Source organism: Bubalus kerabau, chromosome 22 (assembly GCF_029407905.1).
Source record: "Bubalus kerabau isolate K-KA32 ecotype Philippines breed swamp buffalo chromosome 22, PCC_UOA_SB_1v2, whole genome shotgun sequence".
Lineage (NCBI taxonomy): Eukaryota > Metazoa > Chordata > Mammalia > Artiodactyla > Bovidae > Bubalus > Bubalus kerabau.
The window spans coordinates 33402049-33425775 of NC_073645.1; the positions used below are offsets into that span (position 1 = coordinate 33402049).

Here is a 23727-nt window from a genome sequence, read left to right on the forward strand (position 1 = left end):
GTAATGGTAGTTACTGGCTGTTAAATGGTCTTTAAATTATAAATTAACTATAGCAGTTTAATTTCAGTCTTCCCTCAAAATTGTATACTGTTAGCATATTGTCTTAATTTTAAAATTGAAGACAGTCTCTTTTTTATTCATTAGTTACTTGTGGAGAGAAGAGAATGCAGAACAGCAGGCACTTGCTGCTAAAAGAGAAGATCTTGAAAAGAAACAGCAACTCCTTAGAGCTGCAACAGGAAAGGTGGGTAGGTTCTTTCATTACCTCAGTTTGCATTGAGTCAGTTATCACTGCATAAGAATTTATTAGCTTTCAAGAGAAGAATGCAAATTAACTTGTCTTATAAATATGAAATACTGGATATCATTTAAGCACCCATGCTATTAAAAATAGCACTTTTGAGTTCTAGATGAAGGGTCCATTTTTAATGCTAATGTCATGGGACAGAATCCATAATACAAGGTGTTGCACATAGTTGGCATATTTAAAAGGAGTTGACCTGTTGTTGGAGAAGGTGTTTAATCTGTGGTATATTTTTTATTTTTTAAAATTTTTATTGGAATATAGTTGATTTACAGAGTTGTATTAGTTTCAGGTGTTCAGCAAAGTGAATCAGTTATACATATAAGTATATCCACTCTTTTTTTAGATTCTTTTTTCAAATAGGGCATTACTGAGCATTGAGTAGAGTTCTTTGTGCTGTACAGTAGATTCTTATTGTTGTTTGTTTTATATGTAGTTGTGTATATGTCAATTCCAGTCTCCCAATTTGGTATATTTTTTTTAATGTATAGAGTAATAGGGGCATTTTATATCAGCATGAGTGCCATTAGCAGTATTTTACAATTTTTTGTTTCTGAACAGGCCATTTTAAATGGAATAGACAGCATAAATAAAGTGCTAGACCACTTCCGTCGAAAAGGAATAAACCAGCATGTTCAAAATGGCTATCATGGTATTGTGATGAATAACTTTGAATGTGAGCCTGCTTTCTACACATGTGTGGAAGTCACTGCTGGAAACAGGTGAGATTTGTTTTTTTGCTTGATGTTTTGATTTTTTAAAGAAAAGAGGGAATAAGAATAACCTAAGAAACAACCTTTTGTAGTTTAAATATATCCTCTTACTTAATATTCCAATTAAAGACATTGATGCTAAGTGTTTGTTCCTAGTTGTAGAAACTAGAACTTTTCCTTTTTGTACTTTCGCTCCCTCCCTTGGAATTTTCTGAGTAGCCCTCCCCATACAAATTGGATTGCATAGAAAAAAAGTAACTTGTTTGCTTAAATGTTTAAAGCACTTTGGACCTATCTCATTCTCTTTACCATGTAGGTTATTTTATCACATTGTTGATTCAGATGAAGTCAGCACAAAGATTTTGATGGAGTTTAATAAAATGAATCTTCCTGGAGAGGTTACTTTCCTGCCTCTTAACAAGTTAGATGTAAGGGATACCGCCTATCCTGAAACCAATGTGAGTTGATGTGTGTTAAAGTCTGTCTTTCAATAAGTTTTTTTCTTGGTTTAGCACTATACACTGGTTCACATGGTCTGTGAGGAAAACATTCCTTTCTTACCGTAGAGGATAGTTAATGCTGGATGAGGAAAGGAAGGAAGACAGAGGTCACAGCCATGACATAAACCATTGCAAAATGTGCAAAGTGTTAAAATACATCAGTACAGGGTATTCTGAGAGTGTAACTCAAGGAGACAAAATTAAGATTTAATAATTGGAGAATTCCCTAAGGAGGTATCATTTAAAGTAAATAAGATTTCTGAATATTCTTTTTTTTAAAACAGCTTATAAATTAGATTAAGAATACCTAGCAAGATGATAGGCTCTGAAAGCATAATGTTGCTCTTGTTATTAGCTGGTATGCTTTTTAACAGATTAAAAATATTACTTAGACATCATCCTTGATAAAAATGTAATTGCTTTGAGGTGTTGGGCTTCAGAATGTTGATGGTAGTAGCAGTTATTTCACTGTTTTTTAAGGTTAAAGCTAAAACCCTGGGAGAATGAGCTACAGTTGAAGAGGAACAGTGAGAATCTTATGAGCTATTTAAGTAGTCTAGCCTTTTCTTTTAAATCTACAAACTATCTCTGACGTTTTGAGGAGGAGAAATTGAGTCCTAAATGTGATATGTGAGTGAAGCAAGTCACGAGAGAATGCATATAGTGTTGTTCCCTTTACAATACCTGAACAAAAGGAATCTTAGATGACAGAACTACAAGTGCAAGGAAGTGATTGCCACAAAATTATAAGAGTGGTCATCACCAGCAGGTAACCATTGGAGATAACTGCTATGATTAGAAGAGGGCTACACTCGTGACTTCTGGGTTTTATAGTAGTGTTTTGTTTCTTGTCCTACATGGTGGTTATATTGGTGTTTGCTTTGTAATTATTAATTTAAGCTTAACATATTCAGAGAAAGCAATGGCAACTCCAGTACTCTTGCCTGGAAAATCCCATGGACAGAGGAGCCTGGTAGGCTGCAGTCCATGGGGTCGCTAGGAGTCGGACACGACTGAGCAACTTCACTTTCACTTTTCACTTTCATGCATTGCAGAAGGAAATGGCAACCCACTCCAGTGTTCTTGCCTGGAGAATCCCAGGGACGAGAGAGCCTGGTGGGCTGCCGTCTCTGGGGTCACACAAAGTCGGACACGACTGAAACAACTTAGCAGCAGCAACAACATATTTATTGCTTTTTTCTGTATGTAGGATGTATTTCCTAATGTAAAAATTTGATTCTGCCAGTTGAGAGAGAAAAAAGGGAAAATAAATTTTATCTGAAAAAATATTTTTCTGAGTATCTAACTAAGGTTATATGTGTGTAGATTATTAGATGAAAATAAAATGAAAATATTTTGAGAATATACTGTTAGTTTATATTTGTCCCTTCTGTGTGACAGATGCTACCCTGAATGTTTCACATTTATAACTCGCCTAATCTTAACAACTTTGTGAGGAAGGTACTGTTGTTATTGTAGTTCTATAGATGAGTATAGAAGTTAAGCAGCTTGTCCAGAGCACACATCTGAGAAGCAGAACTGAGATTTGAACTTGAGCAGTCTGGCTCCAAAGCCACTGAGCTCTTTATCACTGTACTCTGAAAACCTCTATACTATTGAAAACCTGGATGACTTACATGAGTACAATTTCCAGGATATTTCAGTAGAATGATTTTTCTCACTTGTTCAGTATAAAAATCAACAGTTTTGAAATGTAAAGGCATTTTGTTTATTTGTATTTCAGAAAAATGTAATTTACAATTCTGATAACACATTTTAATTAATTGTGTTGTGATTTCTTTGCTTGCTAACAACATACTCATTTTTAGGATGCTATTCCTATGATAAGTAAATTGAGGTACAATCCCAGATTTGACAAAGCTTTCAAACATGTATTTGGAAAAACACTTATTTGTCGTAGTATGGAAGTTTCAACCCAGTTGGCCCGTGCTTTCACTATGGACTGCATAACCTTGGAAGGTTCGTAATAGTAATTATTAGCTTTGAACAAATAAATTCCTTTAAAAGTATTTGAAAATTCATGTCCAGTTACTTCTCATTTTTAAATCCTGTTGGTTTATTCAAGTCAGAATTTAAAGAAGGTCAACACTTTATGTTTAATTGATGTCTCATAAGTATAATCATTTAATGCATAGTAGAATTAATTTCTTACTTAACCTTTTTGGCACCATGGACTTGGTTTGGTGAAGCCTCTGGCACCTTTCTCAAAAATTTTTTAAATGTATTAAACAAAATACTTTGAATCACCAAAGAAACCAGTTGGCATGGTTATCACAATATTTCTAGAAATATGACATAGTAATTTATTCTTTAAGATATTAAAAACGAGATCTAGCAGTGGACCTCCTGAATTTTATTTTGAGTGAAGGTTAAGAACCTCTGGTATATAGGTTCACTTGTCCTCATTTTCTTTTTTTTTTTCCCCTATATGTTTACAGGGGAGCATAAACAGTTTCAGTATAGCACAGTTCTCCAGTTTTCCTCCCACCCCCAGAAATTTACTTTTTCAAAGAAATTCTTGTGTTCTGTCTTCATTTTTTTTTTTCATTCTTTTTTCTATTCTGTTTGCAGCAGTGATTTCCAACATCCTGTCCTCCAGGTCACTTATCCATTCTTCTGCATCAGTTGTTCTGCTATTGATTCCTTCTAGTGTATTGTTCATCTCGTTTGTTCTTTAGTTCTTCTAGGTCTCTGATTAACATTTCTGCATCTTCTCAATCTTTGTTCTGTTTCTGAGATTCTGGATCATCTTGACTATCATTCTGAGTTCTTCTGGAAGATTGCCTCTCTCCACTTCATTTGGTTGTTTTTCTGGGATTTTGTCTTGCCCCTTCATCTGGGACAAAACCCTCTGCTTTTTTCATCCTGGTTAACTTTCTGTGATGTAGTTTTTGGTTTAGCCACTGTGGGACTGTGGTTCTTGCTTCTTCTGTCTGCCCTCTCAAAAATCTTTTGTGTTGTGGATTTGTCTTACTGCTTCCTCTTTATTAGGTTAGGATAAGCATTCTTGGCATGGGTGATGTGTACTTCTTACTGCGTGTCCCACTGTTAGTGGTCAGCTTTGACCTCTAGCAGATCTTGGTTGTAAAGGTACCTTTTCCCCTTTGTAAGTAATAAATGATATGGACACATGAATATCAGGTTCCCCCCAAAGTTTTTTGCCAAGGGCTGAGCATCCTTTGGTGACCCTTGCCTGACTTGATTAATACATTGAGGATTTCAAAATGATCATTCTAAAATTCCGTGATTGCTTCTATATTTATTAGCTGTCACTTTTCTGTAAAGAAAAGCCCCCTCCTTTTTTCCTTTTTATGTATTGCTGTGATTCATGGATTTTTTTTTATTATTCAATGTGTTCCAAATTGCCATTATTATTTTTGATTTTCATATTTCCAGTTACGGCAATTGGGAATTTCAAGCTAGGTTCTGTGTCTTGTTGACATGTTCCTGTTAGTCTTTAACACTTCTTTCCTTTCTGGCAAATGTTCAGGTTTACCTGGAAGGTATATTTTTTAAGTGCAAGTGTTCATATTGTAAAACAACATTTTTTCCGGGGTGGCTTAAACTCTTAACTTTTAAGTTCTTATTAAATAGGTAAAACCTTTAGATTAATCTACGTGTTTGATTATGAATCAATTTATTGTTGAATAAAGATGTTGTTATACAGAATTACTAATTTTATTATGTTTTATTAATAGGTGACCAAGTTAGTCATCGAGGTGCTTTGACTGGAGGCTATTATGATACAAGGAAGTCTAGACTTGAATTACAAAAAGATGTTAGAAAAGCGGAAGAAGAACTTGGTGAGCTTGAAGCAAAGCTCAATGAAAATCTGCGCAGAAATATTGAAAATATCTTTTTGTCTTGTGTTGCTGTAGAGAAAGACCTGTGTTTTGGTTGGAATACACAATCTTTTGAGTGTTAGATGTATTTTCACATACACAGTGGGGGGGAAGTATCCCATGTGTTTTATTTTGACTTTTACTTAAGCTTGTGTAGTATGTCCGTTTAACTTCCGAAAACAGGGAGAAAACTAAAAACCATTGTAATATCCTTTGCTTAACTGTTACATAGTTAATGGCAGTGAGTGTATTTCTGAGAGAAAAGAACCTGAGGAACACAGAAATTTAAGATTGTAAAGGGAGCTGAGGAGGATTTGTCAGACAATTATAGGAAGAAAACCAGGATATGGTTTCACTGGAAGAAGAGTGGGCAGTATCAGGAATGCCACATATTACATAGAAGTTAAATATATAAGGATTGAAAAATGTCTATTAGGGGTTATTATCTTGAGTTTAAGATTTAGTATTAGTGGAGGAAATGTCCATCAAAATGCAAGTCTTAGTAACTATGGTTCTTTCCGTTTTTTCAGATAAAAATGGTTTTCTGTGAAAAGTGACTAGTTCAGCTCAAAACTAAAACAGTTGTGCATGTCCATTTTCTTAAAATAACCATGGTATAAGGCAAAAGTGCTTTGTGTATATACCTTGCATTATGTCACACAATATTAAATACAGGTACTCAAGCAGTGAAAATAATTATTTTTACTGCTTCATTAGGATATTTTTATTGAAACTGGCATTTTAAAAATTGTGAGTGTATAGCTTCTTTGTCATCAGTTGGAAGCAAGAGCACAGAGAAGAAGGTAAATGAACGTCTTAGCTTTGACTTTGCATACTTTGAAATCTGCCCAAATTTGGCAAGATTTGAGCACAGATCTTGCCTGGGAAAATACGTGAAGCCTCCTCTTCACATCTGACTGTCTTACATAGTGCTTTAAGCATAATAGTTTATATAGTAAATACTTGATGAATGAAAAAGATATATATTTTAAAATGTGTATCATTTAGCTTCCTTTAGGACTTTCCCATGGTTTTATTTATTTTATATAGCAGTTGGTAAAATTGTATGTTATTTTGAGAGAGTAGTGGGTTAAAATGTTTAAAGCTGCTTTTATGACTGAACAGACTTGACATAGGATTTAATTCTGTGTTGTTATGGTACTTAAATTTGGGGAAATAGCTTAATCTAGGGATAAAGAAAAGGAAGGGGATACAAGTTAATAGACACTGAAGAGAATTTTCCTTAGCCTTGTATATGGATTAATAATGAAATTGATCAGCTTATGAACCAAATGCAGCAAATAGAGACTCAGCAAAGGAAATTTAAAGCATCTCGAGATAGCATATTATCAGAAATGAAGATGTTAAAAGAGAAGAGGCAGCAGTCAGAGAAAACCTTTATGCCCAAGGTTCGTAAATATGCTTTTTAAAAATATATTTAATTATATAGATTTGGGGTAGACTATATATTGTGTAGGTTATATAGCATATACATTATGTTCCATTTTCATTTAGGCCCATACTTTGGGTATCTGCATGTATCTTTATCACACTTTTACTCATGAGTACTCAAGAGTCTACTTTTGTATGCCAAATTCATATTTTCCAACTTCATTAAGCCAGTAGGCATTTTGAGCCATGACATAAAAGTATTGTTTGATAGTCAGCCAGGTACCATTTGTGTCTGTAAATGCTATTTATGGATTTATTTGACTGCATTTTGCCCAAAATTATATTAAAATGAGTTAGAAAGTGAATTGTTATTGCTATTACAAATGATAATATCCATTGGTCTCATAAACATGAGCAAAACAAAAACTACTAATTTTGTACATCAATTATACTAAAACAACAAAGTTAAAAATGTAGTGTATATACCCACAATTAGACCACCCTAACATTCTAGCAGCTTCTTTCTGTTCTTATGAATATGCATAATGATTTTTATATAGTTTGACCATGGAATATGATATATTTATTCCACACATCCTGCTTAACATTGCATCGTAAACATTTTTCTTGTTGCTGCATAGTTCTAATTATCAAATGTAATGGGCATCTAATATTTGAGATAATATTATTTAAGCTCACTTTAATATCAAATATTGATGGTCTCCAATTTTTCACTACTGTAAGTGTACACTGACTAATACCGTTACTAATAAATGGAAAATCTGTCATATAGCAACGTAGCTTACAAAGTTTGGAGGCGAGTTTGCATGCTATGGAGTCCACCAGAGAATCACTGAAAGCAGAACTGGGAACTGATTTGCTTTCTCAACTTAGTCTTGAAGATCAGAAGAGGGTAGATGCACTGAATGATGAAATTCGTCAACTTCAGCAGGCAAGTACAGTTGACAGAAAAAAATCAACTGTTGTGAAAAGTGTCTTTCTTGCTAGTAAAAGAGTGTGAAAGAGATACTGAGAAAATATAAGATTAAGACTTCAGTATCCATTAAAGTAAATGAGATTTTAGTAAGTTTTTCTAAACCTTATGATAAGGTTGTATAAGAAATCTTTATTTTCTTTCATCTTATTTAATGCGTTTGTCTTTAGTAAAATCGAGCTTGTTAGCTTTGCTATTTATTCATCTGACCACTTTTACATATTTAAAAATGGTTTTGATTAAACATTTTAATAACATTTGATTCTTAAATATAGATGTAAATAATTAACACTAAATTCAAAAAGTGAAAAGGAGGAAAAGAAAAATATTTTTGGTAGTATGCCTCATAAAAAGAACCAGGCACAAAAATAGCCTTTCTGGATAGATAAGAGAGTAGATGAAGGGGGGAGGAGCCAAGATGGCGGAGGAGTAGGACGGGGAGGACACTTTCTCCCCCACAAATTCATCAAAAGAGCATTTAAATGTCGAGTAAATTCCACAAAACAACTTCTGAGAGTAGATGAAGAAAATAAAGGTCTTTTAACTCCAGTACTTTGGCCACCTCATGCGAAGAGTGGACTCATTGGAAAAGACTGATGCTGGGAGGGATTGAGGGCAAGAGGAGAAGGGAACGACAGAGGATGAGATGGCTGGATGGCATCACTGACTTGATGGACAGGGAGGCCTGGGGTGCTGCGATTCATGGGGTCGCAAAGAGTCGGACACGACTGAGCGACTGATCTGATCTGATCTGATCTGAATGGAGACAACAACAGATTAATAGCATTCCTGTATGTGAAATGCGCATGCCTATGTTGACAAACAATTTTGTTTTTCTTTTTTCTTCTAGGAAAACAGACAACTACTGAATGAAAGAATTAAATTAGAAGGTATTATTACTCGAGTAGAGACTTATCTCAATGAGAATTTGAGAAAACGCTTGGACCAAGTAGAACAGGTACGTTGTCTTTTGATGGTTTCTTGATGAGCATAACCTTTTGAATATGCTTACGTGAGAGGCTCTGATTTAGAGTATGGACTCTGGGGACAGAAAGACTAGCAGTCTGACTACCTGCCCTGGCTTGGAGATCTCACACTGCCGCCTAGTGTGCTGTGTTGGTCAAGTCATTTGATATTTCTAAGCTCCAGTTTCCTCTTGTGTAAAATAAGCATAGCAGTATGTTTTGTGTGATTATCTGGCACATTCTAGGTACTCAGTAAATATTAGTTACAAATATTTTCTCAGTAGTGGTCAGATGCTAAGAAATGTTTTAGTCATTAATCATTTTTTTCCTGCTTAATGGATACCTTAAGTATTTACAACTATTTGAAGTATGTTTTTTGGTTTCCTTAAGTGTTTATTCAAACATATCAACAGCTATATAAACATTGGCAGTCATAGCATTTTGAAACTAACAAAGTTTATATTTTTATGGCTTAATGCTCCTGTGTTCCTTTTGTGTTATAGGAACTCAATGAACTGAGAGAGACAGAAGGGGGTACTGTTCTCACTGCTACAACCTCAGAACTTGAAGCTATCAATAAAAGGGTGAAAGATACCATGGCAAGATCAGAAGGTGAATGTTTATTTTGTAAAAATGTTTTTGATATCTAGTTAAATTTAGCTTATTCATTTTATAAGACTGTATTACAAAATGAAATACCCAAATAGGCAAAAGCATGTACCAGAAGTTTTTGTAGTAAACAGTTTCTAGTGAACAGAGTTTAGGGTGTTGATTATAGTCACCTTCATTTTATTGAAATGTTTGTGGCAGTTTTTAAGAGACCATACATTATTCGTTTCATTGACAAAAGCATGGAATAGCTGAATCAAGTTTGTTGACACTTAATTGCTGAGAAGAAAATTCTTCTAGGTTTTTATAAACTGAATAGCTTGTGTACACTCCCAATTTTATTTTGAATTCTTTCATAAATTTTCACAGGAAAATTTAAACCTATTTATTTTGATAGATTTGACCATTAAAATGTTTGGTCAGATAACACCTTAAAATAGGTGTTACGGGGAATTCCCTGGCGATTCAGTGGTTAGGACTCCCTGCTTTCATGCCAAGGATCTAGGTTCACTCTCTGGTCAGGGAACTAAGATCCTGCAAGCCGCATGGCTCAGCCAAAATACAATAACTGTTATGGCCTAATTTGGTTTTCCCCCCATTTTAGATTTGGACAATTCCATCGATAAAACAGAAGCTGGAATTAAGGAGCTGCAGAAGAGTATGGAGCGCTGGAAAAATATGGAAAAAGAACACATGGATGCTATAAATCATGACACTAAAGAACTAGAAAAGATGACAAACCGACAAGGCATGCTGCTGAAGAAGAAAGAAGAGTGTATGAAGAAAATTCGAGAACTTGGATCACTTCCACAGGAAGCATTTGAAAAATACCAAACACTGAGCCTCAAACAGGTAAATCTAGTTTGTTTTAAATATGAAATCTCATTACAAATTTTCCTACATGTGAGTTTATTTATATGTTTTTTTTTTTCTCTTTATAGTTGTTTCGAAAACTTGAACAGTGCAACACAGAATTGAAGAAGTATAGCCATGTTAACAAAAAAGCTTTAGATCAGTTTGTAAATTTCTCGGAGCAGAAAGAAAAGTTAATAAAGCGACAAGAAGAGTTGGACAGGGGGTACAAATCAATCATGGAACTGATGAATGTACTTGAACTTCGAAAATACGAAGCTATTCAGTTAACTTTCAAACAGGTATGTTTCTGTTTGTAGTTAATACACAAGCTAAAATCAGATACTCAGTTTATCATTCAATTTGTAAAGATTTAAAAGCTTTTTTTCCCACTGATAATTGTTCTAATACTTACAGACATCCAGTATATATACAGCTCTTACAAGGATCCAATCTGTTATTCTTGTTCTTAAGATTAAAAAATGAAAATATTTTTTATTCCTTTTAAATAATTTTTGTCTTTGTTTTAAAAAGTACATATTCCATTTGACACCTATTTATATATTATTCATTTTAAGGTATCCAAAAACTTTAGTGAAGTATTCCAGAAGTTGGTCCCTGGTGGCAAAGCTACTTTGGTGATGAAGAAAGGAGATGTGGAAGGCAGTCAGTCTCAGGATGAAGGAGAAGGGAGTGGTGAAAGTGAGAGGGGCTCTGGATCACAAAGCAGCGTTCCATCAGTTGACCAGTTCACTGGAGTTGGAATTAGGGTAAAATAACTTTATATTCAATTTTCCTGATAGCATTATCATAGTGGAATATTTTGCAAATCTTAAATTGGTACACTGTATGCAATTTAATTTTAAGGGATGATGGTGATTTTACCCCTTTGAAATATTAACTCTAATTAAATATTTTCTTAGGTGTCATTTACAGGAAAACAAGGTGAAATGAGAGAAATGCAACAGCTTTCGGGTGGACAGAAATCCTTGGTAGCTCTTGCTCTGATTTTTGCCATTCAGAAATGTGACCCAGCTCCTTTTTACTTGTTTGATGAGATTGACCAGGCTCTGGATGCTCAGCACAGAAAGGCTGTGTCGGGTACAGTTTTGGTTTCATAGTAACTTACTAGAAATGATAGCGTGCCTCTTCTGTCATATATTTCTTGCTGCCTGAGGTATCTGGGGAGACTAGACAGGGTATTATTCAGTAAACAAAATAATTTCTCTTTATTAGACTACAAAGTTTAGTTCTATGAGAAACATGAAACAATTGAAAATCCAACCCCAGTTAAGCTTTTTATACAAATGTCTCTCCTTTTAAAACTTGTTTTTCATAAACAGATTTTATTTTGTGTTTAAATAATCTATACCTGATCTTTAGTAAGTTCAAAAGATCTTGGGGGAATGGGTAGCAGGAAGAGGTTGCTTTTGGTTTTTCTGGATGAGAAAAATTTACTTTGATATTATTTCTAATCCAGTTGGAAAATGCTGCTTTTATATTCTGTAACTAAGATATCGGTGTTAAAGGTTTATCCCTAGCTTAAGAAATAAATTGATGCTTTCTATAGACGTATGCCAACAGGCAGTTTTAAATTTTAGGTAAGATTAAAGATCGTTGCTTTTTAAATTTTTAGTTCTACTGAGAAAACGGTTTTATTAAATTACTCTTTCTTTTTACAGATATGATTATGGAGCTTGCTGTACATGCTCAATTCATTACAACTACTTTTAGGCCTGAACTGCTTGAGTCAGCTGACAAATTCTATGGTGTGAAGTTCAGAAATAAGGTAAAATTTTTTTACATGAAGTTTAAGTTCATATAGTATTTAATCCATTGTATCCGTTCAGTTCTTTTTTTTGTGGTTACTTAAGTCATGAGAAAAAATTCAGAAACTTGTTGCTTATTGGATGATGATGTCTTTGTGAAAAAAACCTTAAAATGTTTATGAAGCTTATCAGGTTTTTTTTTTTTTGGCATTCATTGCATAGTTTTATTTTCATTGGCATTAAGAGACATTATCCTCCTCTCTAGTCTATTTAGTGCTTATTTAATGCAGTCTTTAACATTTACATACATTGATTTATATTTGGTTAGACCACATGGCTCTTCCAGGTGTTTTCAGCCTTAAAATTCTTTGAAATAGCAAAGTAATAAAAAACTGTACAAAAATGTGGTTCAGATATTTAGACATTAGTACTTATCTGTATCTTCAGAGCATTAAAATGCAAAATATTTTTTAGACTCATGTTTTGAACAAACTGGAGAAGGAAATGGCAACCCACTCCAGTGTTCTTGCCTGGAGAATCCCAGGGACGGGGGAGCCTGGTGGGCTGCCGTCTGTGGGGTCGCACAGAGTCGGACACAACTGAAGCAACTTAGCAGTTGAACAAACAGCATTAAAATAAGGGTTTTATCAGTCAGTGTTTTAGAGTCAGTTGACTTGAAATATGAAATTTATAGGTAATTGGCTGTATTTTTAAAGTATTACCATATCCAGTGGGAACACTGGTAAGTTTCTTTACAATTTAACAGATTCTGTTTTTAATGTTTATTCTTCAGGTTAGTCATATTGATGTGATCACAGCAGAGATGGCCAAAGACTTTGTAGAAGATGATACCACTCATGGTTAATTGGAAAATACTGCCCATTGGTCTGGAAGATGTGTAAAGTAATATAATCCTTTTACCCAGGAACTGTAAATTTAAACTTAAATATCTGGTCATTATTAATAGTTTTCAGCTTAGAGTATACATAGTCCTTTTATAGTTCTGTCATTGTATTTTATAACATACTCTGTAATGTTACATTTCTATTCATAGTTTAAGGATTTTATTTCCCACACAACTTTTTGTAAAGTGTTCTCCTGTTTTAAATCTTTTAAAATTTGCTAAATATTGTTTCCTAATTATTTTATCAAGTTTATTGCCTCTTTTTATAGCTTCAATTAAATAATTGGTTTTATGACTATTTTATGTGGCTTTTTATTTATAGGTGTATGATTGGAAACAAATTTTTCTTAAATATCTGCTTTTTGTTTTGCTTAAGAAAAGGTCTGCCTTCACCTAAAAGAAGATTTTTAAAATATGGGTTAATATTCTGTTGAATTGCAATATGATTTCCAGTCCTGGCTGCTTGTTTAAATCCATGGGAGGGAGCTTTTCAAAATGTAACACTGCTTAAGTCTTTCCCTAGACCACTTGAATCCAAATCTCTAAGGAATAGACTCTTGGTCAATGTTAATTCTAAAGTTCCATAAGGTGATCCTGACCCTCAGTGAGGATTAGAAACCCCACTATAACTCAATGTAACTGTCCTTTAAAAAGTATTTTTAATTTAAAATGGCAGTGTGTTTAATATAAGTTAGGAAGTGTGTCCAAGAAATTGTTGTTCCTCCAGATAAGTAAATAGTTTGGAAAACCTTGTTATTGGAACATTGGTCTTTTCCCAAAGGAGAGCTTTGTTGTTTATTGTGTTTTTAAATTGCTTATTGAGGTAATTCACACACCATAACATTCACCCTTCAAAATAGTATAGCACAATTCAATGCTTTTTAGTTTATTCACAGAATTGTGCAGCCATCTGTACAATCAAATTTTAGAGCATTTCAGTTACCCCACAAGTAACACTGGACCAATCAGCAGTCACACTATATCTCCCTTTCCTCTTATTCCCCTGGCAACCACAAATGTATGTTTCATACTATGGATTTGCCTATTCTGGACATTTCATGTAAACAGAATTATACAGTATAGGACCTTTTATGACTAGCTTCCTTTATTTAGCATGTTTTCAAGGTTCATTTATGGTATAGCACATACCAGTATTTGATTCCATTTTATTGCTGAATAATATCCCATTGTATGATTATACAGTTTGACTCATGAACAATGTTTGTTTGAACTGGTCAGGTCTGCTTATACTTGGATATTTTTCAGTATAGTTACCTGTATTTTCATTTTATGGATCATTTCCTTTGTTTTTGAGGCAGACATAGCATTACTTGAATTTTCAGCTCTAAGGGGAAGTCAGCACCCTTAACCTTTATGTTGTTCAAAGGTCACCTGTATACTGTGTTGTTTAATCATTCATTAGTTGGACATTTGGGTTGTTTCTACCTTTTGGCTAGTATAAATAATGCCTCTGTGAGTATCTATGAACAAGTTTTTGTGTATTCTTGGGTGTTTACCTAGGATTGGAATTGTTGGGTCATGTGGTATGTTTAACATTTTGAGGAATTGCCAGACTTTTCCAAAGGAACTGTATCATTTTATATTTCTATCAGTAGTTTGTGAGGGTTCTGGTTTTTCCATATCCTCACCAACACCTAATCTTTTTGTTATAGCCGTTCTTATGTGAAGTGGTATCTCATTGTGGTTTTAATTTGCATTTTCCTGATGACTAATGATGTTAAGCACCTTTTTATGTACTTACTGGTCATTTATGTGTCATCTTTGGTGAAATGTCTGTTCACATCTTTTGCCCATGTTTAAATTCTGTTAACTCGTATTCTTATTATAGAATCATAGTTTATATTATTATAGGATACTAATAACAGAAGTGGGAGTTTTTTTATATTCTGGATACAAAAGTCCGTTGTCAGGTGTGTGACTTGTAGATATTTTCTCCCAGCCCTTGTCTTTTTACTTTCTTAATAATACCTTTTGAAGCATAACATTTAAACAACTCATTTGTCCAGATTTCCACTTAAGGAAATTTCCTCCTAAGGACTAGGGCCCACTCTTTCCAGCCTTATTGTAACTTGATCACCTCTTTAAAAGCCCTATCTCCAAAACAGTAGTGATATTTGGAGGTAGTAGGGTTGGAACTTAAATGTGTGCATTTGCTCATGTGGGTTGGGAGGATACAGTACAGTGTGCGCAAGAGACACAGGTTTGATCCCTGGGTCAGGAAAATCCCCTGGAGTAGAAAATGGCAACCCCTCCAGTATTCTTGCCTGGAAAGTTTCCATGGACAGAGGCGCCTGGTGGGCTACAGTCAATGAGCCCACAAAGAGTTGGACACAACTGAGAGACTAAGCACACATACATACAGTAGATTGTTTATCTTCCTAAGAGAGAATTTGGTTCAAGAAATAGAATTCTAAGACCCCATTCAAAGGGTTATATAAGCACAGTATCCTTCTAACATTCCTAAAATGTTTCTTAAGCATGTCCCCAGGAATATTCATTATGAGTCACCTATGGACATTGAAGAGCCGACTGATTGGAAAAGTCCCCAGCATCAGGGAAAGGTTGAGGGCAGGAGGAGAAGGGGGCAACAAAAGTTGAAATGGTTGGATGGCCTCACCGATTCAATGGATATGAGTTTGAGCAAAGTTGGGAGATAGTGAAGGACAGGGAAGCCTGGTGGGCTGTAGTTCATGGGGTCGCAAAGAGTCGGACATGACTGGGAGACAACGACAACAAATGCAGACTGAAGTGGTATATAGTTTATGATCTATAACTTTGCCCCGATACAATCAAGCCTCCATAGTAAAGAATTTGGCAGGGATGTTACATGCATGGCATTATTCTAGAACTTGCTAATAATCTTCTTAAGCATCTCCCTAAGAGTGTAAATGAGACTTAAGTGAGTTTATAACAGTAAGCACCTAAATAGTGAAACAATATAAATGTAAAACCCATTTTCCTTTCTATATCTCATCATAAATTTTTATATTATGTAATTTTTTGGTCTCTCTACCCTTATAGGTTCTTAGTTCCCTGACCAAGGATCGAACCTGGGCCCCTGGCAGTAGAAGGATGGAGTCCTAACCTAGTGGACCGCTAGGGAGTTCCTCATAAATTATTCTTACTGAACAGAAAAATGTGAAAATCCAGGAATATTTGGCTAACCCAGAAACTCAGAGGAGGGACAGAAATTCACCAAAGGAATTAGCCGGTGATTCATAAATCTAAAAAGGGTTTCTCTCTGTTCTGACTTTTCCACTCTGAGATTTTACTAATATTATTTACAAAGTACTAATAGATTTGAAGAGTGTGTATATTACATGTAGTTTTGAAGAATATGGCATTTTTAGGTCACCTTACCAGCCAGACTTCCACAATTAACATTTTTGGGCATTTCCTTCAAATTTTCATACAAAATTTTATGGTTAGGTTTATACTGGGTATATAATTTTATATCCTGAACTTCTCAGTTAGTAATACAATATGAAGTATCCCTCTTTAATCTCTTCAGAAACAAAATTTTAATAGCCACAAAATTCTGTCAGAAGTAGCCTGATTTACTTAAATCTCCTATTGGATGCTTAGATTGTTTCAGCAGCAGTGACAAAAATGAGCATTTTTACCCAGAACCCTGGAAATTAATTTTCTCAAGATAGAAAGCTTTTTGTTTAATTTCTGCACCTTTTTTTAAACACATGAAATATGGAATGATAACTGAAAACAGGGGAGCTGTTTTGCACAGTGTTGATCGGTCCTCCACGTTACACTCAGCAACGGATTTCAAAGGGTGAGTCACCACCATCTTTTGTTTAATCAAAACCTTTTCCCTCCCTACCCTTCTCCCCTTTTCTTTAGCTCTCACCTAATTAGGTACACTCTGATCTCTGTCTGCCTGAATGTCTTAGGGGGCTGGGTTACTCCTGGCTGCCAGTCTTCTCTGCATGAAAGATGCCAGTGTTGCTCCATAAATCTGCCACCTTGTGGCACTTGGTCTCCCCTTCCTAGAGACAGAGAGTCTTCTGGGTGTAAGAGCCCTTGTAGCAGCCAGTAACTGCACAGGGGTATGAGGCTGCATAGAGATTAGGTTTTCAAGGAGAACGTGGATATATTTACTCCCCCAAGTCATCACATTGGCTGGCATAAGTCTGTTAGCATTTGAATGTTATCTTTTATGGATTCTGTATGGTTCAGACCAGTGCCTGGCATGTTGCTTATGTAATACACAGTCAAGTGTGTGGTGATACCAAATCCAACCTTAGTCCCCTAAGTATGAAATTTTTGTTCATTAAAAATGATGGTTCTATAAACTGATAAGACAGAAGTACATATAGGTGAGAGAGAGAAAAAAGAACATTAGAAAGTTGAACGTGAAGAACATGGATGTGAGACCAAATCATTTGGAACTAAGGCCACCTGATGTGAAGAGCTGACTCATTTGAAAACACCCTGATGCTGGGAAAGACTGAGGGCAGGAGGAGAAGGGACGACAGAGGAGGGGATGGTTGGATGGCATCACCGACTCAATGGACATGAGTTTGGGTAGGCTCTGGGAATTGGTGATGGGCAAAGAGGCCTGGCGTGCTGCGGTTCAGGGGGTCGCCGAGTCAGACACGACTGAGCGACTGAACTGCAACTGAACTGAAGACCACAGAAGCGGTTATTGTGTAACATAGGGAAACGATCATGTTGCTTCTAAGGCAGAAGCCTGCTAGAAGAGGTTTTCTTTTTAAAATAGGAGTCTGTCATGCCACTTCAGAATTAGAAATAATGATTAAGATTTTTGGTAAGATTGAGGTTTGCTGCAGCTGTGCTTTGCTCCTGATACTCTAAATCCCAAATTAGTTCATTTATTTCCAGAACCACTAGAGGGGGCCCTTCCCACATGCCAACCCCTCCTTTTTTCAGTCTATAGTTTTCAAACTAGTTTCCTGTTTAGTTCCTTATTAGAGTTTCAGGAGCAATGAGCAGGTTGAGGTGTGATATTTTTGAGATTTCCCTGTTGCAGAAGTTCAAGCTAAGTGTTAACTGCTTGCAGTTCAGTCATAAATTGGATGCCTTCAGCCAAGGTGGCTAGTGCTTGCAACAGGTTGTATTGTTGCTATTTAGAAAGCTATGCTGCAGATGTTTAATAGAATCTTGTTAACAAAAGGGCAACCCTTTCTTGCAAAGCCCTACTTGTTTCTCCTCAGAGCAGCTTTTTTTTTCTGCTTGTGACTTCTGAATCCTTCTGTAGACCCAGAAGAGACTGTCTTCATTTCCCATTTTCTGTTGCTGACTTTCACCTTGCATCCCTTAATGTAAACAGCTTCACCTGTGACATTGCATTCCAGTTTACCATTTCATCATCATCTCTCCTACACAACTCTGAGGCAGAATCAGGGTCTCTTACATTCTCTCACAGAACGATGACAGTACTTGCTGGTTGGTTTTCTAAGAAACCTTCTTAGCACCCCAGTAGCCTTGGAGAAAGTACTGTTATCCCTCTTAAGGATTTTCCCAGAAGCCCAGTTTCCATGCTGCTGAAGAATACAGTGTTCATCCTCTTGGGAAGCAGGTGTCAAGCAGCATGTGTGCATGCTTGTGCACACGCAGGGCCCGGCCTTGACCTTAATCTTCGCCCCCCTAAAGCTACATCTATGACCCTGATGCAAATAACTGGTACTGAGCCTGGCCTTACAGTGGCCTGGAGTTTGTAAGGTACAAGTAGAGAAATAAGCAGCATGGTCTTTCAATTCTGAGGTAAGAATGTCTTGTCTTTCATCTCAAGTGTGAGATAAAAGCTCCGGAACCTTCAAGAAAGAGAAACTACCGAAGCTGCATGCCAATGATGTCTTTCCAGTGACCTTTTGCTGCCTTTTTTTTTTGTGGACACAGTCCTGGAGTGTCTGTTGTCTAACCTCTGTCCTTGGCTGGATATTAAAAAGAAATGTTTGGGGACTTACCAGAAGGTCCAGTAGTTAGGACTTGGTACTTTCACTGCCGGGGCCCTGGGTTCAATCTCTGGTCAGGGAACTAAGATCCTGCAAGCAAGGCAGTACGGGAAAAAAAAAAAAAGTTTGATTTCAGGTGGTCATCTTGATCCCTTGGGACAGAAGCATCTTTGCCATGTATCGAATTTATACAGTTTAACTTTGAGTTAATAGTAACTAATTACCTACTAAATAGACAGGGGTTTCCCTGGTGGCTCAGTGGTAAAGAATTCACCTACCAATGCAGGAGACATGGGTTTGATTCCTGGGTCTGGAAGATCCCCAGGAGGAAGAAATACAAGAACACCCCAGTATTCTTGCCTGGGAAGTCGCATGGACAGAGGAGCCTAGTGGGCTACAGTTCATGAGGTCACAAAAAACAGGCAGACATGACAACAACAAATACCAGACAGCCCCTTTATCATCTCATTTGAGGGCAATAAATTTGAGGTGGGTGGTGGTAACTAGTCTGCACAAAAGGAAGCTTCCATGAGGGTGAAGTAACTTGCTGAAAAATTCCTGTTAGAGGTGGGGGGAGTTCCCTGGTGGTCCAGTGGCCAAAAGCAGGGGGCCTGGGTTCAGTCTGGTCAGGGAACTAGATTCCGCATGCTGCAATTAAGAGTTTGCATGCTGCAACCAAGACCTGACGCAGCCAAATAAATATTTAAAAAAAGAGAAAGTGGTGGGGCTGAGAGTAGAGAGCCCTGCTCTCTCCTATTTCACTAGATCTCTTCTCTCTGACTCCCTTTTAAAAACTCAAAATTGGTACTGACACTGGCAGAATGACCTGCCACAAAGCAGGGTGAAAGCACCTCTGGACCAGTTGGTTTCCGAGCTGCCTACAAATCTGAGGTGTATTCCCGGAGCCTTTTTTTCTTTTTCCTGCAGCTACGTTCTCCACCCCCAACCCATCCCCCAGGGATGCCAGGCCACAAAAGCAAAAAGCTTTGTTGAAACGCAATCCTGGGTTCTGCAGTCCCTAACTTCAGATGGTCCCCGGGAAGCAATTGCAGATCCAAAACTAGCAACCCCCCCCCCCCCACGCCAGTCTGTATCACACACACATCTTTTGCAGAGGAGCATACTGGCTAAGTGCTTTTGATTCTGGAATTCTCGAGCACTTAACTGTCAGTTTCTCTCAAGTCCCCCAGCCCTATTCTCAGCCCCCAGTATTAAAAAGGCAAAGATTGCACATTGAGCTCTGGCCACCACCACTGGCCCTCTTCCCTGCCCATGCATCTGAGAGCTCAGCTTTCCTGGAGGAGAGCCTGGGTTCAACCTTGTGCATCCCAAAGGGTAGGACTTAATTCCACGCCCCTCCCCACACTGTCCCTTTTCTCTCTTGGTTCTCGAATGCACCTAATTATTTACTTTGTAGGTATAAGAGGGTTTTTAAAGCAGTAACATGAGACATTTGAGGTAGAGGAGGACTTGGAAGTTGAGGGAACTAAGAATAGTTCTAGATCACCAAGATTTTACTACTGCAAAGGCAGGGTACGGGGGTTAACAGTTTTATTTGTTCCTCAAGCCTGAAAAGATTCTCCAGTCTCAGGAAGTCAGGTCCCTTTTCTGAGATCTCCACAATCTATTCTTGCATCAACAGATTGAATCTGAAGCAGGAGCCAGGATGGAACTCGCATCTGAGTTGAACCTGTGCTTTTCCCTAAGTTCTTTTCTTCTGTCACTTTAAAAACGGAAACCTTTTGTTTGTATGAATTTAGAGTAAAATCCCGTTAAAACCCTCCATCCCGTGTGCACTATGAGCATTGACACCGCATCTGTCTAATTTTCTGTTGTGCTGTTTATTTTTGCCATTTTTATCCACAAGTTGTTTGTGGAATGCATGAATGATCAATAATAGCAGCTGGCACTTACTGAGCATTTACTGTGTGCCAGGCTCTGTGCTTAGCGACTTAAATTCTCTATGGCAAGGGCAGACAAGCCTCACCACCACCCTGAGAGAGGAACTGTTGTTCAAAAAACATGACTGAGCCTCGAAGGGGCTATTTCCCCACCCCAACCCCTGGCCACACAAGCTCTAAGCAGGGGCGGCAAACCCAGCCCAGGTCAGTCCTCCTCTGAGGTCCACATGCCCGTGTGGCGCCTCCCTGTCCATGAACCTTCCATCTGCCCGCGGGCCGTGACCTGGGACACCCCAGGCTGCTGATCCCCTCTGAATTCTCCCATGGTCTATTTCTATCGTTGCCATGATTGCCTTTGACTGGGTTCCCCATACAGAAGGGGGTGTGGATGCTCGAGATGGCTACATTCTGTACGGCCACCCTGGCCCACTCTAGGGCTGAACTTGGTAGCTAGGGAAGAGTTGGGAATAATTCAGCTAGAAGTTTGATGAGAAATGTACAAATACCCCATATCCCAGAGGAGTTCTAATTTGAACCTGTGTCACCCAGCCTTGCCTTACCATCATATTCACTTGGAGTGTTGTTTATTTTGTTTTTCGTCCTTTTTTGGGGGCCATGCTGCTCAGCTTGCAGGATCTCAGTTCTCTGGTCAAGAATTGAACCTGGGCCACGGCAGTGAAAGCCCACCATCCTAACCGGTAGACCACCAGGGAACTCCCCACGTGGAGTGGTTTTTAAGTATTTATTTACTTATTTAGCTATGTCGGGGCTTAGTTACTCTGGCTCAGTAGTTGTGGCACATGGGCTTAGTTGCCCTGAGGCATGTGGGATCTTAGTTCCCTGACCAGGGATCGAACCCATGTCCCTTGCATCGCAGGGCAGATTCTTAACCAGGGAGGTGCCCTGGAGTGGTTTTTATATTTCTTTATTTATTTATTTTTGGCCTTGCTGGGTCTTCGTTGCTGCCCACAGGCTTTCTCTAGTTAAGGCAAGTGGGGGCTATCCTCTAGCAGCAGTGTGCAGGCTTCTCCCTGCGGCGGCCTCTCTTGTTGCAGAGTGCGGGCTCTAGGGCTTGTGGGCTTCAGTAGTTGTGGCTCAAGGGATCCAGAGCAAGGGCTCAATAGTGGTGGCACACGGGCTTAGTTGCTCCGTGGCATGTGGGATCTTCCCAGACCAGGGACTGAACCCGTGTCCTCTGCACTGCAAGGCGGATTCTTAACTACTAGACCACCAAAGAAGCCCTTGAAGTTGTTTTTGATTGAAGCTGCCGTTTTGCCAGCATTTCCCCCTGGAGGTTCTAAATCAGCAGGTCTGGGGCAGGGCCCAGGAAGGTCACAGGCCCTGCCTGTTAACTGGGAAAATCTATGGGCCTTAAAGAGAAGGCTCAGGTTGTTGAAACCCTTCACCTTTGGAACAAAGAGTGGCCCATGAACTTGGGAGGAATCCTTTCTGATTCTTTACACAAAGAAAAGAAGCAGGCTTTTGGGGTTTGCTTTATCTAAGGGGAAAGTGAAAACTTTCATCTGAACCGAGGTAAACAGTGGGCAGCAGCTGGATGCAGTGGGGTGGGAGGGAGGGTGGTCCCTGCGACTGGCAGAACTTTCAAAAGGCCTCCAGACTGGAAGGCTGGGATGGCAGAGGTGAGCCAACCAGAGCTGCCGCCGTCCTACCAGCCGGAGGACTGTGCCACTCCCGTTTGACTTGGGCCTTTAAGCTAATTCCTGTCTTGAGGGGAGAGTAGTTCAAACTCACCAGCTTGACTCCTGGGCCTCCTCAGTAGACAAAACCTGGCCGCTCCCAGCTGAGGGTCTGTGCCGGCCGCCAGCAGTTCTGAGGGGAGATTCGGAGCATAATCACAGTCATAGCGTGGGCAGCTGAAGAGCCTGACAGCGGTTCCCTGTCACCCCAATACCTCCCTTGCACACCTGAAGTTTCTGGGAAGCTTCTGTTGGAAGCTAAGAGCTCAGTGTGCCCAGCTCAGGGTTTCCTCACGCCCAGCCAGTGAGTCTGGCCACCAGGAAGACCCCAAAGCCTCTTGCCCACAGTCCCCACTTGGAGCATTTCTGACCCCAGAGCTGTACCAGGCCCTGCTCTGGTAGAAGCCCCCGGCCTGCCCAGTCTGTCACGGGCATCACTGTGACCCTGCTTCCTTCCAGACGGCTTCCCTCCCTCCTGCTGCCCTCATTCCTGGGCCAGCAGCCAGCTTCCTTCCATACCTGCCCCACCTTCTCCCCACCCTCTTATATCACTAAGGCTTCTGAAACCTTCAGCCTCAGACTCAACACCTGAAACCTTCTGTTACCTCCTGACCACCCTCTTACATCACTAAGGCTTCTGAAACCTTCAGCCTCAGTCTCAACACCTGAAACCTTCTATTACCTCCTGATGATTCCCTTTGACGTCTCTCATTGTTGAAGTCCTTTTGATGGAGAGGGATTTTCTCATCTACCTCTTCTCTCAGGCTTCGGAAGAGGGACCAGTGAGCTCCTGGCTCTTGGATGCCACTTTGCATCACCACTATGTTCAGCAATCACTCTTCTGTAGCTCCATCTACCCTGGCTCCCACCCTCAACATCACCACCAGCATCTGAAGCATCACCAGCTCTCAGGACACTAGTGTACTTGGCCTTAAGCTCCATCTTCCTCTCCATCCACAGCCCCTCAACATCCACTGGGGCTTCATTCTTTCCAATTTCCACTTACAGGGGTCCTCTCACCCCAACCCTGGCCTCTTCCTAAACATGTGAGATCTGTGTTGAAGCATCGTTTTTGAAATTTTGAAAATATGATTCTCATACACAGTATGCATGCTAAGTTGCTTCAGTCATGTCCGACTCTTTATGACCCCATGGACTGTAGCCTGCCAGGCTCCGCTGTCCATGGGATTCTCCAGGCAACAACACTGGAGTGGGTTGCTATGCCCTCCTCCAGGGGATCTTCCCGACTTGTGATTGAACTCAGGTCTCTTGCATCTCCTGCACTGGCAGGTGAGTTCTTTACCATGAGCACT

The 23727-nt window shown here is 38.6% G+C and overlaps 1 protein-coding gene and 1 long non-coding RNA gene across 3 annotated transcripts in view; one reads left to right on the plus strand and one right to left on the minus strand.

Moving 5' to 3' along the window:
* SMC3 (structural maintenance of chromosomes 3) overlaps window positions 1–13163 on the plus strand; it is a 38189-nt gene extending 25026 nt beyond the window's left edge. The window contains exons 15-29 of the mRNA XM_055561019.1: window positions 145–244; window positions 866–1026; window positions 1334–1475; window positions 3347–3497; window positions 5237–5389; window positions 6638–6789; window positions 7566–7724; window positions 8617–8724; window positions 9235–9343; window positions 9945–10192; window positions 10282–10494; window positions 10771–10962; window positions 11116–11293; window positions 11875–11981; window positions 12755–13163. Of these exons, the coding sequence (XP_055416994.1) occupies window positions 145–244; window positions 866–1026; window positions 1334–1475; window positions 3347–3497; window positions 5237–5389; window positions 6638–6789; window positions 7566–7724; window positions 8617–8724; window positions 9235–9343; window positions 9945–10192; window positions 10282–10494; window positions 10771–10962; window positions 11116–11293; window positions 11875–11981; window positions 12755–12826 (2245 nt within the window). The 3' untranslated portion in view covers window positions 12827–13163. The remainder of the gene's footprint in view (window positions 1–144; window positions 245–865; window positions 1027–1333; window positions 1476–3346; window positions 3498–5236; window positions 5390–6637; window positions 6790–7565; window positions 7725–8616; window positions 8725–9234; window positions 9344–9944; window positions 10193–10281; window positions 10495–10770; window positions 10963–11115; window positions 11294–11874; window positions 11982–12754) is intronic.
* The window catches only part of LOC129637045 (uncharacterized), a 46679-nt gene extending 23344 nt beyond the window's left edge, over window positions 1–23335 (minus strand). Inside the window, exons 1-3 of one of the 2 annotated variants that reach the window (XR_008707320.1) lie at window positions 22643–23335; window positions 22470–22547; window positions 18829–18906 (exon numbers count right to left, since the gene is read on the minus strand). This is a non-coding gene — a long non-coding RNA (uncharacterized LOC129637045). Of the gene's footprint in view, window positions 1–18828; window positions 18907–20362; window positions 20540–22469; window positions 22548–22642 lie in introns of those variants that run through there. The other variant, XR_008707319.1, reaches the window with a different exon arrangement.
* Between the last annotated feature and the right edge of the window lie 392 nt (window positions 23336–23727).